The 15,165-nt window shown below is 47.6% G+C and overlaps 2 protein-coding genes across 5 annotated transcripts in view; one reads left to right on the forward strand and one right to left on the reverse strand.

The window, feature by feature from the left end:
* Rrp7a (ribosomal RNA processing 7 homolog A) lies at positions 1-14,224 on the forward strand. Of its 2 annotated transcripts, none has more exons than XM_048803052.1 (7): positions 1-654; positions 8,052-8,194; positions 10,633-10,758; positions 11,464-11,581; positions 11,909-12,006; positions 12,371-12,569; positions 13,582-14,224. In XM_048803052.1, the coding sequence occupies exons 1-7, from the start codon at positions 636-638 to the stop codon at positions 13,665-13,667; spliced, it is 789 nt and encodes a 262-aa protein (XP_048659009.1). In that variant the 5' UTR covers positions 1-635; the 3' UTR covers positions 13,668-14,224. The 2 variants fall into 2 exon arrangements, with proteins under 2 accessions (XP_048659009.1, XP_015357317.1); XM_015501831.2 differs by lacking the exon at positions 1-654 and adding an exon at positions 6,980-7,137.
* Positions 14,005-15,165, reverse strand: part of Serhl2 (serine hydrolase like 2) — an 18,193-nt gene continuing 17,032 nt past the window's right edge. For all 3 annotated transcript variants that reach the window (XM_015501830.2, XM_048803050.1, XM_048803051.1), the window contains exon 12: positions 14,005-14,436. In XM_015501830.2, coding sequence (XP_015357316.1) covers positions 14,317-14,436 — 120 coding nt within the window. In that variant the 3' untranslated portion in view covers positions 14,005-14,316. The remainder of the gene's footprint in view (positions 14,437-15,165) is intronic.

Below are 15,165 nucleotides of genomic sequence, written 5' to 3' on the forward strand. Positions count from 1 at the left end.
GAAGTAATTATCCTCCCCCACTAAATACAACCTTGGATATTATATAAAACAAACAATAAGGTGGCTTATATTTTTCATTTCTTGTGCACATGAAACTTGAGAAAGATGAAGAGGAGGCAAATAGGCTGGGACTTCAGGACGCAAGGAAAGACTAGCACTGAGTTCCCTGGGTTTTCTTTCTGCTAACCTGGAAATGCCAACGAGGTACAGGACCTCCCCCATCCCACAAAAAATAATAAGGCCTGAGAAAAGTGTCCCGTCTAGCCAAGTCTGAAAACTCCAGCCAAGGGCATAGAAGGAATCGCAGCTGCTCCTCTCCCAGCAAAGGTCAGGCTGGGTCATAGAGGTTCTTTACCACACTGCATTGGGTGCATCCTGAGACCCCTTCTGGGCTGCTGTCACAGAAGGCTGAGTGGGGAGCCTGAGATTGGTGATGGTCACTGGAGTCCATATGGGGTGGAGAAATGAGGTTTCTCCGGGAGTCAGCCACAGAGAATAGAGAGATGATGAGCTGGCCCCCACCTAGCAGTAGCAAGGAGACCCTCCCATCTTGGGCGCTGGCAGATACCAAGAGAGGAACCTGAATTTCCCATACCTGGCAGTAACAGTGATGCTTTTCCAACCTTGAAAGAGCGATGTCAGAGGAGGTGTGCTGTAACAGAAGTTGTAAATAAGAAAATAAGACCCAGAGTCAATAGTATCTAAAATTTCCATGTTTCAATTGAAAATCACTCATACCAGAACCAGGAAAATCCCACCTTGAATCAGAAGATGATCAATGGACGTCAACACCACGGGGACAAGACATTAGAAATCACCTAAAGGATTTTAAAGCAACTATCCAATTGCTTCAGGAAGCCACTATGAATACACTTGAATCGTATTTGAGAACAAAGTCAGTAAAGAAATAGAGAACCATTTAAAGATTTTAAAAAATATATGAGATAGGAAAGAATCAGTGAACTTCAAGATAAAATCGAAGCTCCCCAATTTGAACAAGAGAGAAAATACTTTTTTTTTCTTAAATGAACCTCAGGCCAGCTGTGCTGACGAATGCCTGTGATCCCAAAGGCTGAGGCAGGAAGGCTGCAAGTTCGAGGTTCAGCCTCAGCTACTAGGTGAGAGCCAAAGCAACTTCACAAGACCCTGTCTCAAAAAAATAAAAGGCTGGGGATATGGCTCAGTGGTTAAGTGCCCTTGGGTCCAATCTCTAGAACCAAAAAAAGAAAGAAAGAAAGAACCTCAGGGACCTATGATACTACAACAAAAAATCTAAAATTTCTGTGCCACTAGTGTCCCAGGCTGTAAACTCCCCAGAGATGACAAAATACACAAATCTACAGATTCAAGAAGCTCAGTGAAGCCCTAAGAAGTCTGCACCAAGACACATTGCAGTCAAGCCTATGAGATCTAAATACAAAAGCATCTCAAAACGCAAAAAAAACTTCCTATGTGGAAAAAACAATTTTAACAACAGATTTCTCCTAAGTCTATAAGAAAGTGGCACATTTTTCAAGTAGTGAAAGAGGGGCTGCCAATCAAAAATTCTATATCCAGCAAAAATATCCTTCAGGAATGAAGGGGGGAAATTTTATTAGACATTTTCAGGTGAAGAGAAACTAGTAGAATTCATTCACAAATTCTAACCTAAGAGAATGGCTCTTTTATTAAATTTTGTCTAAACAAAAAGACAGGCTAGGCTGAGGCAGGAGGATCGAAAGTTCGAAGCCAATTAGGGAGGCCCTAAGCAACTCAGTGAGACCCTGTTTCTAAATATAATACTTTAAAAACAGGCTGGGTGCCGCTCAGCAGTTCAGTGCCCCTGGGTTCAATCCTGAGTACCAAAAAAAAGAAAAAAAAAAAGCTTCTCTAAACAAAGGGAAAACTAAAGGAGGAAAACTTGCAACACTGGGAAGGAAGAATAAGGGAAAGAATAAAACGGAAAAAATACAAATTCTTGAGGGTTTTTTTTGTTTTTTTTTTGGTTTCTTTTTGTGGTGCTAGGACTTGAACCCAGCGCCTTGTGCACACTAGGCAATCTTGAGTTTTCTAAATTACAGATGATGGTTGAAGAAAAAATATGATGTGGTTCTTAATGTGTGTAGAGGAAATTTTATAAGTGGGTGAGTAAAGGATGTAGAGAAGGTTTCTAAATTCACAAGAACTACGTATGTATGAACTATGATTTTACGTTAATAACAGTATACTGTGATAACATATATGATGTAGCTCTTAGAGCAATCACTAAAAAAGATATAAGAAATGTGCTCAAAATACTATTAAGTAAATAAAAACGGAATTCTCAAAAATGTTCAAAAAACCCATGGAGTGGCAGAAAACAAAACAAAAATAAAATGAGAGACTTAAGCCCTAAAATATCACTAAGTACATTAAATGTAAGTGGTTTAATGTGCCCATTAAAAGAGATAGTGGGAGGGCTGGGGCTGTAGCTCAGTAGCAGAGCACTTGTCTAGCATGTGTGAGGCACTAGGTTTGATCCTTAAACAAAGTCATGCTGTTCATCTACAACTGCAAAAAAATTTTTAAAAAACACCTAACACACTTAACATACTGGTAGAACCATCTGCAGATATGTAATCTTAATACCATCCACCAATGTCAAACCAGCATAGAACACCATCAGCACAACAGTATTCTTTACAAATGCTCATGGTACATACACCTACACAGACTATATCCTGGCCATAAAAAATAATAAGTTGTAAGGCTGGGGTTGTAGCTCAGTATCAGAGCACTTGCCTAGCACTTGTGAGGCACTGGGTTTGATCCTCAGCGCCACATAAAAATAAACATAAAATAAAGGCATTCTGTCCATCTACAACTATAAAAAAATTTTTTTAAACAAATAAATTGAGTACAGTAGCATGAGCCTATGATCGCAGATACTTGGGAGGCTGAGGCAGGATGGCAAGTTGGAACTCGGGCCACACAGCAAGACCCCATCTCAAACAAGAAAAGCAAAACAAAACAAAAAAACAGGGTCGGGAGTGTATGTAGCTCAGTGGCAAAGTGCTTGCTGAGCTTGTGTGATGCCCTGGATTCAATCCCCAACACTGTAAAAAACAAACAAATAACTTGCAAAAATAATGGAAACCGCACAGTGTATTCTTTGATCACAATGGAGTCAATGCCTGGGTGGTTCTCTCCTTAAATCAGAGCTAAACCAAGAGTGCCTGCTCTTACAACTCCTATTCAACATTACACTGGAGGTATTAGCCAGGAAATTAGGCACAAAACAAAACAAGAACAAAAAAAGCATCAAATTGTAAAGAAAGAAGGAAACTATTTGCAGATGACATGGTCTTGCATATAGAAAATCCTAAGGAATTCACTAAAACATTAGAACTAATAAAATTGCAAGATCAATATATACTTGCAATGAACAATTTACAACATGAAAATAAGGGACTGGGTTGCGGCTCACTGATAAGAGTGCTTGCCTTGCACATGTGAGGCACTAGGCCCCACATATAAATAAAAAAAAGGTGTCCATCTACAACTAAAAAAAAATTTTTTTAATTGTTTTGACTGTAGTCAAAACAATCTTGAATTAGAAGAGCACTGGAATGACACTTCCTGATTTCAAAATTTACTATAATGATTATTAAAGTACTGTAATCAAGACCATGTGACACTGGCATAAGGCTAAAAATATAGAACAGTGGAACAGAATGGAAACTCCAGAAATAAAGCCTCATCTCTGCTCATTTTTTTAAATATCTTTTTTTAATATATTCATTTTTTTTATGTGGTGCTGAAGATTGAACCCAGGACCTCACGTGTGCAAGGCAAGCGCTGTACCCCTGAGCTACAACCCCAGCCCTCTGCTCAATTTTCAGCAAATCTGCCAAGACAGTTCAGTTGGGGAAAGAATCAAAATCAGAAAACAATTCCTTGCAATGCCACATGACTATAATCCCAGCAGCTTGGGAGGTTGAGGCAAGTCCATCACAAAGTGGAGGCCAGCCTGGGCAACTTAGCAAGACCTGTCTCAAAAAAAAAAAAAAATTAATATATATATATATATATATATATATATGTATGTATATATAAAGGGTTGGGGGGCTGAGGTTGTGGCTCAGTGGTAGAGCACTTGTCTAGCATGTGTGAGGCACTGGGTTCGATTCTCAGCACCATATATAAGTAAATAAATAAATAATTGTCCATCAATAACTAATAAAAATATTTTTTAAAAGTGGGGGGTGCTGGGGATGTGGCTCAGTGGCTGAACACCCCTGGGTTCAATCCCTGGTATCAAAAAAAAAAAAAAAAAAAATNNNNTTTTTTTTTTTTTTTTGGTACCAGGGATTGAACCCCAGGTCACTTAACCACTGAGCCACATCCCCAACTGTATTTTGTATTTTATTTAGAGACAGAGTCTCACTGAGTTGCTTAGTTTCTTGCTTTTGCTGAGGCTGGCTTTGAACTCACGATCCTGCCTCAGCCTCTCGAGCTGCTGGGATACATGTGTGCATCACCACACCTGGCATCCAGCTCTTTTTTTTTTTTTTTTTGAGACAGAGTTTCACTAAGTTGCTTAGGTCCTAAATTGATGAGGCTGGCTTTGAATTTATGATCTTCCTGCCTCCGCATCCTGAGCTGCTGGGATTACAGGCCTGCGCTACCACACCCACTTTATGAATAAATTTAACAAAATAAGTGCAAAATTTACATTCTGAAAACTACTCAACATCAGAAGAAATTAAAGAGAGACTGTAGTCAAAACAATCTTGAAAAAGAAGACACTGGAATGACACTGAGTTCAAAATTTACTACAATGATTACTAAACTACAGAAATCAAGACCATGTGGCACTGGCATAAGGCTAAAAATATAGATCAGTGGAACAGAATGGAAACTCCAGAAATAAAGCCTCATCTCTGCTCAATTTTCAGCAAATCTGCCAAGACAATTCAGTTGGGGAAAGAATAGTCTTTTCAACAAATGGTACAGGGACAACTGTTTTTGTTGGCTTGTTTGTGGTGCTGAGAACCAAACCCAGAGCATGCCAGGCAAGGGCTCTACCACTCAGCCATGGGACAATTATATCCACAAATAATAAATACACAACCTTGTAAATATACTAAGACTCACTAAATTGTATATACTAAGAGGGCAGATTTTTATTGCATGTGAATTATATGTTTAAAAAGTTATTTTAAAAATACTTAGTGGTTTGCTTTATAATCTTTTATTCAAATGTCTCATTCACAGGTGAAATTCATTTAATTTTCCAATTCAGCAAGCAGATGTATATGATTTTTACATGGTTTCTAGCTTAGTATCCCCAAAGATTGTGATGGGACCAAGTAGTAATTGAAAGATAAATTGTCCATTTTTCAACAAATAAAAAAATACTTAGTGGTTTAATCAAGAATAAGTTAGTTTTTCAACAGACTGTAATTTGGGCAATTTGGGCTTAGCCATCTCTGTTAAGCCTCTAAGACTTCTCCTGGGATCAGAGCTGGGAGTCACTGGTGTAGGTGTGTTCCACCAGTTCAGCTGGGGCTGAAACTTCACATATCACCTATCTTATGTAACTGCCACTTAGCTGGCAGCCTCCCTCTCTTGTCACTCAGAAGTTTAGGTTAACCTACTTGACATCACTGAATCCCAAGAGAGCAGAAGCTATAAACTTGTTAATCCTGGCTTGAAACTGCTGTATTTCACTTCTGTTACATTCTGAACACAAAGCAAATCATGGACAGCCAGGTTCAAGAGAGATTGCAGGGTTCACCTCTAGGAGGCAGCATGCACCCCCATGAGTGGGAGGAACTGTGGAGGTTGTCCCAGGAAAATGCCTGCCACAGCAGCCATTTAAAGCTGAAATATAGGACTTTTGTTTCCTGCAATAAGGAGAACTGGGTAATGTGGAAAACCCTCATCTTACAAAACACCTAGAAATTCTTCATAAAGCAAATAACTATTTTCATAGATATGTGCACATGAATATAAGAACTGTCTCTAGATACAAAAATGAATCTAAGATGGGCGCAGTGGTGCACAACTGCAATCCCAGTGGCTTGGGAGGCTGAGGCAGGAGGATCGCATGCTCAAAACTAGCCTCAGCAAAAGGGAGACACTGAGTAACTCTGTGAGACCCTGTCTCTAAATAAAATGCAAAATAGGCTTGAAGATTCGGCTCAATGGTTGAGTGCCCCTGAGTTCAATCCCTGGTACCAAATAAAATGTACCAGGCATTGAACCTAGCAGCTCTTTCTTTATTTTAAGACAGGGTCTCCCCAAATTGCTTAGGGCCTCGCTAAGTTGCTAAGGCTGGCCTTGAACTTATGATCCTTTTACCTTAGCCTCCCAAGTTGCTGGAATTACAGATGTGCACCACCGCCCCTGACTTGGAGTTTTCAGTGCATGGTTGGTAGGCCCTGTTGCCTCTGGCCCTGTGGCAAGAAGGACATCTCATAGCAGATGTTTGTGGTTTGCTTATGTGTTTATTGTTTCTTTCTCTTGTTAGAATATGAACTCCAGGAGGGCTGGATGTTGCTTCACCTTTGTATTTCTTTCTTTCTTTTGGTACCAGGGATTGAACTCAGGGGCACTCAACCACTGAGCCACATCCCCAGCCCTATTTTGTATTTTATTTAGAGACAGAGTGTTACTGAGTTGCTGAGGGCCTCACCTTTGCTAAGGTTGCTTTGAACTAGTGATCCTCCTGCCTCAGCCTCCCGAGCCACTGGGATTTCCGGCGCGCACCACCCCGCCCGGCTTCGCCTTTGTATTTCTAACGCTTGGTACTTTGAGGTAGGAAGGAGGGAGGGAGGAAGGGAGAAAGGCAGACAGGGTAGGAGAGAGGAAAGGGGGAAGGGAGGAAAGCTCCTCCCGGTTCGCAACCCTGAACAGCCCTGGTCCCGGTTCTCCCTCACTTGAGCTTATTAAGATTGCGCCTGGGGCGGGGCGGGCGGGGCCAGGAAGGCAGGGCTGGGACCGAGAAGGCGGGGCCCTCGCGGCGCCGTCCTCATGGAAACGCGCTCGCGCACCGCGCGGAACTACAGTTCCCAGCAAGCCCCACGTTTCCGGTTGGCAAGATGGTGGCGCGTAGGAGAAAGCGTGCGGCTAGGGACCCTGAGGCGGGCGTTCCGAGCCCACCCGGCTACTACGGTGAGCGGCTCGGGGACGCGAGGTTGGGAGACGGAGAGGCTTTGCTGGGAGGTGTCCCGGGAGCCCCGGGAGCGGCCGCGTGGTTGGGCCACGGCAAGTCGAGAAGCCCCTGGCTCCGCGGACCCACGCGGCGCCCTTCTCCCGGGTCAGCCCATCTTGGTGAGAGCCTTCCCCACAGAGCCGTCTCTGAAGGCCTGTGCGAGGAAACTGCCTGCCTCCTTTCGCCCTGAGTGCTTCCTTCTTAGCCGATACAAGATTGCTGTCTGCTTTCTTGCTCCCCAGCCTCCTGCCCCGAGGCCGCGTGCGTCCCCAAAGAGAGCGGCCCCCTAGGTTCGTGAAGGTGGCCCTTAGGGAGTCGCGCCGATAGAGGCCCTCGGACTAGATCCACAGCAGGTGGACCTCAGACCCGGAGGCCGGGAGAGGGTGCGGCTCCCTTGAGAAAGGAAGTTTGAGCCAGAACCTGAAGAATGGGTGCAGGGACGAGGTTTGGTGCGCCGGCAGAGAGAGCAAGTGTGAGGCCCGGCTTGTTGGGGAACCGGGAGTCCGGGGTGGGGGAGGGTAGTGTGAAAAGAGACACCGTGGCAGGCCGGTCACACAGCTTCCAGACAGCTTCCAGAAGGATTGGGTGTGGACCCCAACAGCAGCAGAGTTGGAGCCCCCCTCTCATGCGCCCCCGTGTAATTGCCAGATGAGTTCTCTCCCCCACCCGCTTGGGAGTCCCCCTTCTGCGGATGTGCGTGCTCACGCCCAGAGGTGGTGGGGCTCTGCCCAGAGGTTGGGCTCACTGAAGGAAGAATGCGCGGTGGACAGACGGCCTAGGAAGGGTCGTGGAGAAAGGGAATTGGGTGGATTAGGTGCTCACCTGCACTCACGGCAGCCTGACCCTGACTCCCATGCCACCATTTCCCTTCCAGCCATTCCGATCAAGTTCTCAGCAAAGCAGCGAGCTTCTCATTACCTTTATGTGAGAGAACACAGAGTTCGAGAAGGCACCCAATCTACATGGCCTCAGAAGCGCACCCTTTTTGTCATCAATGTGCCGCCATACTGCAACGAGGTGAACTGGCAGGGGACCTGTGAGCTCTGGAATGGGGGCCCCAGGGTAGAAATGTTCAGAAAGTGGAGGGGTGTCAAATGTTGAGAAGGCTGCCTTTACCTCTTGTGGCAAGAAATTGGCTTTTTCTTTTTCTTTCTTTTTTTTTTTGGTACTGAGGATTGAACCCAAGGACACTCAACCCCTGAGTCACATTCCCAGCTCTTTTTTATTTTTTTTTAATTTAGAGAAAGGGATTCAATCATCCTGTCTTTGCCTCCCCAGTTGCTGGGATTACAGCATGCACCACTGAGCCCAGCCAGGAAATCGGGTTTTGGCGAGTGTTTTTGTAGAGACAGGGTCTCACTGAGTTGCTTAGTGCCTTGCTTTTGCTGAAGCTGGCTTTGAACTTTCAATTTTCCCATCTCAGTCTGTGGAGACGCTGGGATTCCAGGTGTGTGCCACCTCACCTGGCTTCAGGAAATTGGCTTTTTAAAAATTATTATTATTTTTTAGTTGTTCACAATACCTTTGTATTATTTATTTTTATGTGGTGCTGAGGATCAAACCCAGGGCCTCACAGGTTCTAGGTGAGAGCTCTACCGCTGAGCTACAACCCCAGCCAAGGAAATTGGCTTTTTAAAGTATTTGTTTGTTTTGTTTTTGGTGGTACTGGAAATGAGCCTGGGACCTTACACATGCTCCCTAATCACTCTGTCCCTGAGCTACACCCCCAGCCCTTTTAATTTTTAATTTTCTTTTCCTTTTTTTTGAGACAGGGTCTCAATAAATTGCTGAGGCTGGCCTTAAATTTATGATCCTCCTGCCTCAACCTCCCAAGTAGCTGGGATTAAAGGTGTATGCCACCATGCTCAGCTTTAATTATATTTTAAAAATATAATTTGAGGGCTGGGGTTGTGGCTCAGCAGTAGCATGTGTAAAACCCTGGGTTCGATCCTCAGCACCACATAAAAAGAAATAAAACAAAGGTATTGTGTACAACTAAAAAATAAAATTAAAAAAAATTATTTGAGGGATATGTTACCCAGAATTGTTTGAATTACATTGTTCTTTCTTTCTTTCTTTCTTTTTTTTTTAATATTTTTTAATCGTTGGTGGACCTTTATTTTATTTATTTGTATGTGGTGCTGGGAATCGAACCCATGCCTCACATACGCTAAGCAAGCACTCTTCCACTGAGCTACAACCCCAGTCCACATTGTTCTTTCTTGAATGTAAAAATGATACCTATCTGGACTGGGGTTATAGCTCAGCAGTAGAGCACTTGCCTAGCACATGCAAGGCACTGGGTTTGATCCTCAGCACCATGTAAAAATAAACAAATAAAATAAAGGTGTGCTCAACTATAACTAAAAAAATGTTTTAAAAAAAATGGGGCTGAGTGCTTCACCTATCCATGGGAGGTGAAGAAAAATGTAAGAAAATAAAAATTACCTCTAATTCTGTCTAGAAACACCTTAATTTTTTCCACAGAGAGTATTAAATTTAGTATTACATACATTTATAGAAGTAAAACAGGGAGTTGCTGGATTTTGAATGAAATTTTTTTTCAGAAAAAAATTAAATTTTTTTTTTTTTGGTGTGTGTGTGTGTGTGTGTCTGTCTGTCTGTCTGTCTGTCTTGCTGGGGATTGAACCCAGGGCCTTGTGCTGCATGTGAGGCAAGCACTCTACCAACTGAGCTGTATCCTCAGCCCAAGAAAATAAATACAGATTTCTAAAAGATTCCTCTTAAGGTCAAGGGAGAAAGAAGCATTAAGAAGAAAGTTAACCTAGCTAAGCGTGGTGGCATATTCCTATAATCCTAGCAACTTGGGAGGCTGAAGCAGGAGATCACAAATTCAAGGCCAGCCTCAGCTACTTAATGAGAGATAACCTTTACTAAAGTGTAGCAGATGTTGAGAGAAGGGCGCAGGCTATAGGTGTGTAGCTTGATGCGTTTCACAAATTGAACATGGCCATGTACATAATCAGTGTGTGAATTGATAAACATCATCACACCCCAGATGTTCCCTCATGCCCTTTCTGCTGTGGATCATCACCATCTTGATTCTGAAAGTATAGATTAGACTCCTTCTTTTCTTTGGTGGTGCTTAGGGATTGAACCCAGAGCCTTGTGCATGCTAGGCAAGCCCTCTACCAACTGAGCTGTATTCATAGACCCTAAATTTGACTCTTTATTTAACTTAATTGTCTTAGAAGAATAATATCAGGAGTGTCCCCACCTCTTTTATTATGGAGGTTGGGAATATCTACATCCCAGTTGTCTATGTGGGAACTGTTCAGAGGACATGGCACCCTGGCTTTCTCGGTTGGGTAGACTTGGGCTATTGGTCCTTTGGGATCCCTTTTTAAAGGATGTGACTGTGCCACCCAGGTGTAGGGAGGCTCTGGGGAAAGCCCTGTGAATGTTCATCCTGTGCTTCCCTCTGGCCGTGGCAGGAATGCCTGACTCGTCTGCTGTCCCCTTGTGGCACTGTCCAGTCTGTGGAGTTGCAGGAGAAGCCGGACCTTGCTGAGAGTGCAAAGGAACCCAAGTCGAAGTTTTTTCACCCTATGCCCATTCCGGTAGGCCTTCAAGTTCCAGGTTCCACTGGAATGGCAGCACAAGGCGGGGCAGGGGCAATTAGTGTCCCTTGTGTAGGGGATGGTGGTGTGTATGTAGGTGCAGAGGTTGGCAATGGGACTCTGAGAGCATGTCCTATAGTAGACATTCCCAACCTCCATAGTTCCAGTTGGTCTAGGAGCCAGCTGTGCAACATCTTTGGACTTCCTGCCTGGTGGTTTCTATTCTCCATGTTAGAGCTTGGGGACCATCTCTGCACTCTCCTGCAGGCCCCCTGGGCTCCCTGCTTGCTTCTCCCTGAGGTAGAGTCCTCCTCAGGCCAGGGCTTGGTCTCCAGGAGCACTATGCCTTCCATGTTTTCCCAAGTGCCTGGACCTGACGCCTTCTCCCAGCACAGGGGAGTCTGACCGGTTGAGTGCCCTGTCCTTTCCTCTCTGGGCCTGGCTTCCACGAGCCTGCCCTAAGGTTGAACCCACTTTTCACTGACTCCTTTCTGAAACTGGAAGAAATGTCCCCTGTGTATCCCCTGTCCTTGGGGGAAGAGCTGGGAATGAGTCTCCCTTCCAGCAGCAGTTGGGTAACTGAGAGTGTGACTGTCCCCCACCTAAACTCTTCCGTGGCCCAGCAGCAGGTTAGGTGAGGGCAGGTGTGGGAACTTGCGCTAGTGTGGGTAGGGCTCCCCCACTCGGACCTCTCTCTTCCCCCAGGGATTCCAGGTAGCCTACGTGGTGTTCCAGAAGCCAAGTGGAGTGTCGGCCGCCTTGACCCTGAAGGGCCCTTTGCTGGTCTCTACGGAGAGTCACCCTGTGAAGAGTGGCATTCATAGTCAGTACCATAGCACCTCCTTTCTGGGCCCAGGGTTGGTGAGGGAAGCTTTCTGGGAGCAGCCTCTGGGTGCCACGAGCCACAGCCAGCACCCTGATGGCAGTGCGAGGGAGACACAGGCAGACAGGGCTAGTTGGGGTGCGTCAGGAGATGCTAGCCTGGAACTTCAGCACCAGGTGGACAAAGGTGGAGACCCAGCCTGTTGCCACTAGAATCTTAGCACTTGCCCACTGGGCCACAGGTCTCAAGGCCTTGCAGCCTGTGTCAGAAAGTCCTGACACCTGGCAGGCCTGAGGCAGCTGCTCTCCTTGTCTCCCCATCCCCCAGAGTGGATCAGTGACTATGCAGATTCAGTGACTGACCCTGAGGCCCTGAGAGTTGAGGTGGACACATTCATGGAGGCCTATGATCAGAAGATTGCTGCGGTAAAGGGACACTGCCTCCCTGCGGGGGGGTGGGGCTGCAAGTATGTGATGTGACTCCCAAGGGGGACAGCCTGTCCTTGGTCACCATGTGAGTCCAGGCTTTCTCTACTGAATCTTTGGCTACCTGGCTGGGTGACGTTGAATATAGATGGTCAGTAGGGGGGTGGGGGAGGAGCAGCATTGGCACCTCGGTGCCCTATCCCCATACTCAGCCCGTGCCCTGCACCATGGGGCTAAGTGCTAGCAGGCACCTGCCAGGGCAGGTCTGACTGCTGGAGGAGGATGGGAGGTTCCGCCCCTCGAGGCTTTGGAGGGGTCAGGAGCACTGTCCTGCCATTGGTCAGCAGGGTGCCATTCCTTGCAGGAGGAGGAGAAGGCCAAGGAGGAGGAGGGAGTCCCTGATGAGGAGGGCTGGGTGAAGGTGACCCGCCGGGGTCGGCGGCCTGTGCTTCCACGAACTGAGGCAGCCAGCCTGCGGGTGCTGGAGAAGGAGAAACGGAAGCGTGCGCGCAAGGAGCTGCTCAACTTCTATGCCTGGCAGCATCGGGAGACCAAGATGGAGCGTAAGGGCCTCCTCCAAGGCAGGGGATGGCCTTGGGGGGTTGGGATGGGAGTGCATCCTTGGACACGCGCTCTGGGCTTAGAGTTCCAGCCTGGCAGCACTCTCCTGCTTCCCAGGGGCAGCTGCATTTGCCCAGGAGTGGTGGGTGGGATTATTCATACCCACAGAGGCATCTGGGATGGGGACCCACCTCCAAGCCCCTGAGCCCTTACTGCTGGAACCTGTTAGCCTCCAGCCAGCAAGAAGTCTGTGGAGGTGATCTCCAGAGTCACTGAGCTGTAGAGAAGGCCCTGGGGGCCCTGGGGCTCTCTGCGGTTCACCATCTCTTCGCCTGTGGTTTGCTTTTGGTGCTGCTGCTAAGCTCCCTCCTCCACTGTCTTGGTCTCTTGCTGTCTCAGCTGTCCTGTAGGACAGCTGTCTGTGGTTCAAGGAAAGGGTCCTGGCCTGAGCCTGGAGGGTGGGCTCTGTAGCTGTCTTGACCCCCAGCCCTGTTGCTGGCGCACTCTGAGACTCACTGCTGCACTGACCCTTCTCTAGTACTTGTCCTTCTCTCCAGATCCTGAACTTTACTTCGTGGCCTCCATCAGCCTTCTCTCCTTTAGATTCCAGATCCCCACCTACCCTCTGACCTAGATCATTCATTGACTAATCACCATCTGAATTTGGTGGCACTAGGGCTGGAGAGGGAGGCACCTGGACTCCTTCACCTGGGGGTGGAGTAGGCACGTGGATCTTTTTGTTTTCTTTGGGCTTCTCATTGGTGCATTTCTAACCTCAAAACTCTGGCATGTCACCTCCTGCCTCAGCCTTGCCTCTGACCTGGTCTGCAGTCAAGTACTGTGTTCTGATTCCTTGCAGAATCCAGACCATGACCCAAAGTGGGCAGGGTGGGGAGGCCTGGTGGAACTCCCCGACCCTGGGAAGTGAGGGGTGTGCCAGCGCTCTCAGTGAGGGCAGTGGGCGTCTCCCACAGGATGCTTCCTGACCCTGTTCTGTGACCTCTCACACCACAGACCTTGCACAGCTGCGCAAGAAATTCGAGGAGGACAAGCAGAAGATTGAGCTGATGCGGGCCCAGCGCAAATTCCGACCCTACTGAGTCTGCCAGGCTGTGACCCTGCCTGCAGTGACATTGGAGTGCAGGGCCTGGCCAGTGAGGACATGGGGCCTGCTGGCCTGAGATTGTGCTCTGCAAAGCAAGACAGTAGGCCAAAGGGCCACTGTGTCCTGCGGCCCAGCCCCATCAGGTCTGCATGGGCTGGAAGTGAAGGACAGGCTCACCCCGGGTCCCTGTGCTGAAGCATGTTGGAGCACAGCAGGAGGATGTGGCCCTCAGAAGTGGTTCCTACCTGTCAGGAAAACAAGTAACTGCTTGCGTCTCCCCTTCTCCTCAACGGAACCCCCTGCCGCCCATGGAACAGCCTTGAAGGCAGCGAGAAGGCGAGAACATTTTATTTTGCATCCAGGCTGGCAGTGGAGAAGGCTTCAGAAGCCACCAAATGACAGGCAAGCTTCCTTCTGCCTATACCAGCTCACTACAGGTCATTAACTACAAAACGGACACCCTAAGTCTAAATGCTGTCCCCTTGAAGTCACAGACGTTAATGTCAGAATCTTGGCCCTTCCCCCACCTCCATCACAGGATTCTCTCCTGTTCATCTTGGTTTTCAGTAAGGCCTGTTGCCACCGTGCCAGCCACGTGGAGGCTGAGCAGCGTGAGCGTGAGATGTCCGTAGCCCAGGTCCAGGCTACAGCTGAGCTGGGATCCTGCGTTTGCTCTGTAAAAAGGAGCTGACGACATTGGCCACGTGGTGGGGAGCATTCATGTGGACATAATGGTTGCCAGGGATTTGTACAAACTGGAACCGCTGGAGGAAGGGAGGGTGGTGAGGTGTGGCCAAAGGAAGTGGCAGTGCCCTCCCTTGGCCTGCTCCTTCCCAGTGGGCCAGGCACTCCCTGGGGATCCCAGTGTTCCCAGCACGCTGGGGCTCCTCAGACCCTAGGGACTCAGGACTTGGGTTGAGGACCATCTGAGTTGTGAAGCTGTAGCACTGAGTGGGGGAGGCCTCTGTCGGGGTTGCCGGTGATCCTGACAGATGAGGGCCCCTGGAGAAGTGAGGTCACAGCACCAGCAAGTCCCTGAGGGAACACCAACCAGGGAGGCCTGGCCACAGCTCTCACCTGCCAGCCATGGGAGGGCTGCCCTTTTGTGAGGGGGTACAGGTGCCCCAGACTCGGGTATTTGTGTGGATAGTGATCACAAAGTGCTGGTGCTCCCAGGGGTCCAGGTCATGGCACAAGCCCCACCCCCAGCTAGCACACCCACTAGTAGGACTAGTGGAGGCGATGGGGCTGTGGCAGATGGGCCGAGTTGTGCCTGACCCAGGGGACACATGTGAGAACAATAAAATATTGTGCTAATGAAAGGCCTCTTTCCTGAACTCGGACTGACCACAGTGGGGATTGAGGCCATAGTTCCTCAGGACACTGGGACCTGGGGCCTGGGCAGGTGAGCATGGCCTGGACACCAGCTCCCCGAGCCTGCACATGTTGCCTTTTTTTTTTTTTTTTTTTAAGGTAATAGCATTTGAACCAGG

The sequence above is a fragment of the Marmota marmota genome, unplaced genomic scaffold (assembly GCF_001458135.2).
Source record: "Marmota marmota marmota unplaced genomic scaffold, marMar, whole genome shotgun sequence".
In the NCBI taxonomy this organism is placed as follows: domain Eukaryota; kingdom Metazoa; phylum Chordata; class Mammalia; order Rodentia; family Sciuridae; genus Marmota; species Marmota marmota.

Coding starts and splice junctions, on each gene's coding strand:
- Rrp7a (XM_015501831.2), top strand. CDS start 7,065: ATGGTGGCGCGTAGGAGAAAGCGTGCGGCTAGGGACCCTGAGGCGGGC. Junction 8,195..10,632: donor TGCCGCCATACTGCAACGAG/GTGAACTGGCAG, acceptor TGGCCGTGGCAG/GAATGCCTGACTCGTCTGCT. Junction 12,570..13,581: donor TCGGGAGACCAAGATGGAGC/GTAAGGGCCTCC, acceptor CTCACACCACAG/ACCTTGCACAGCTGCGCAAG.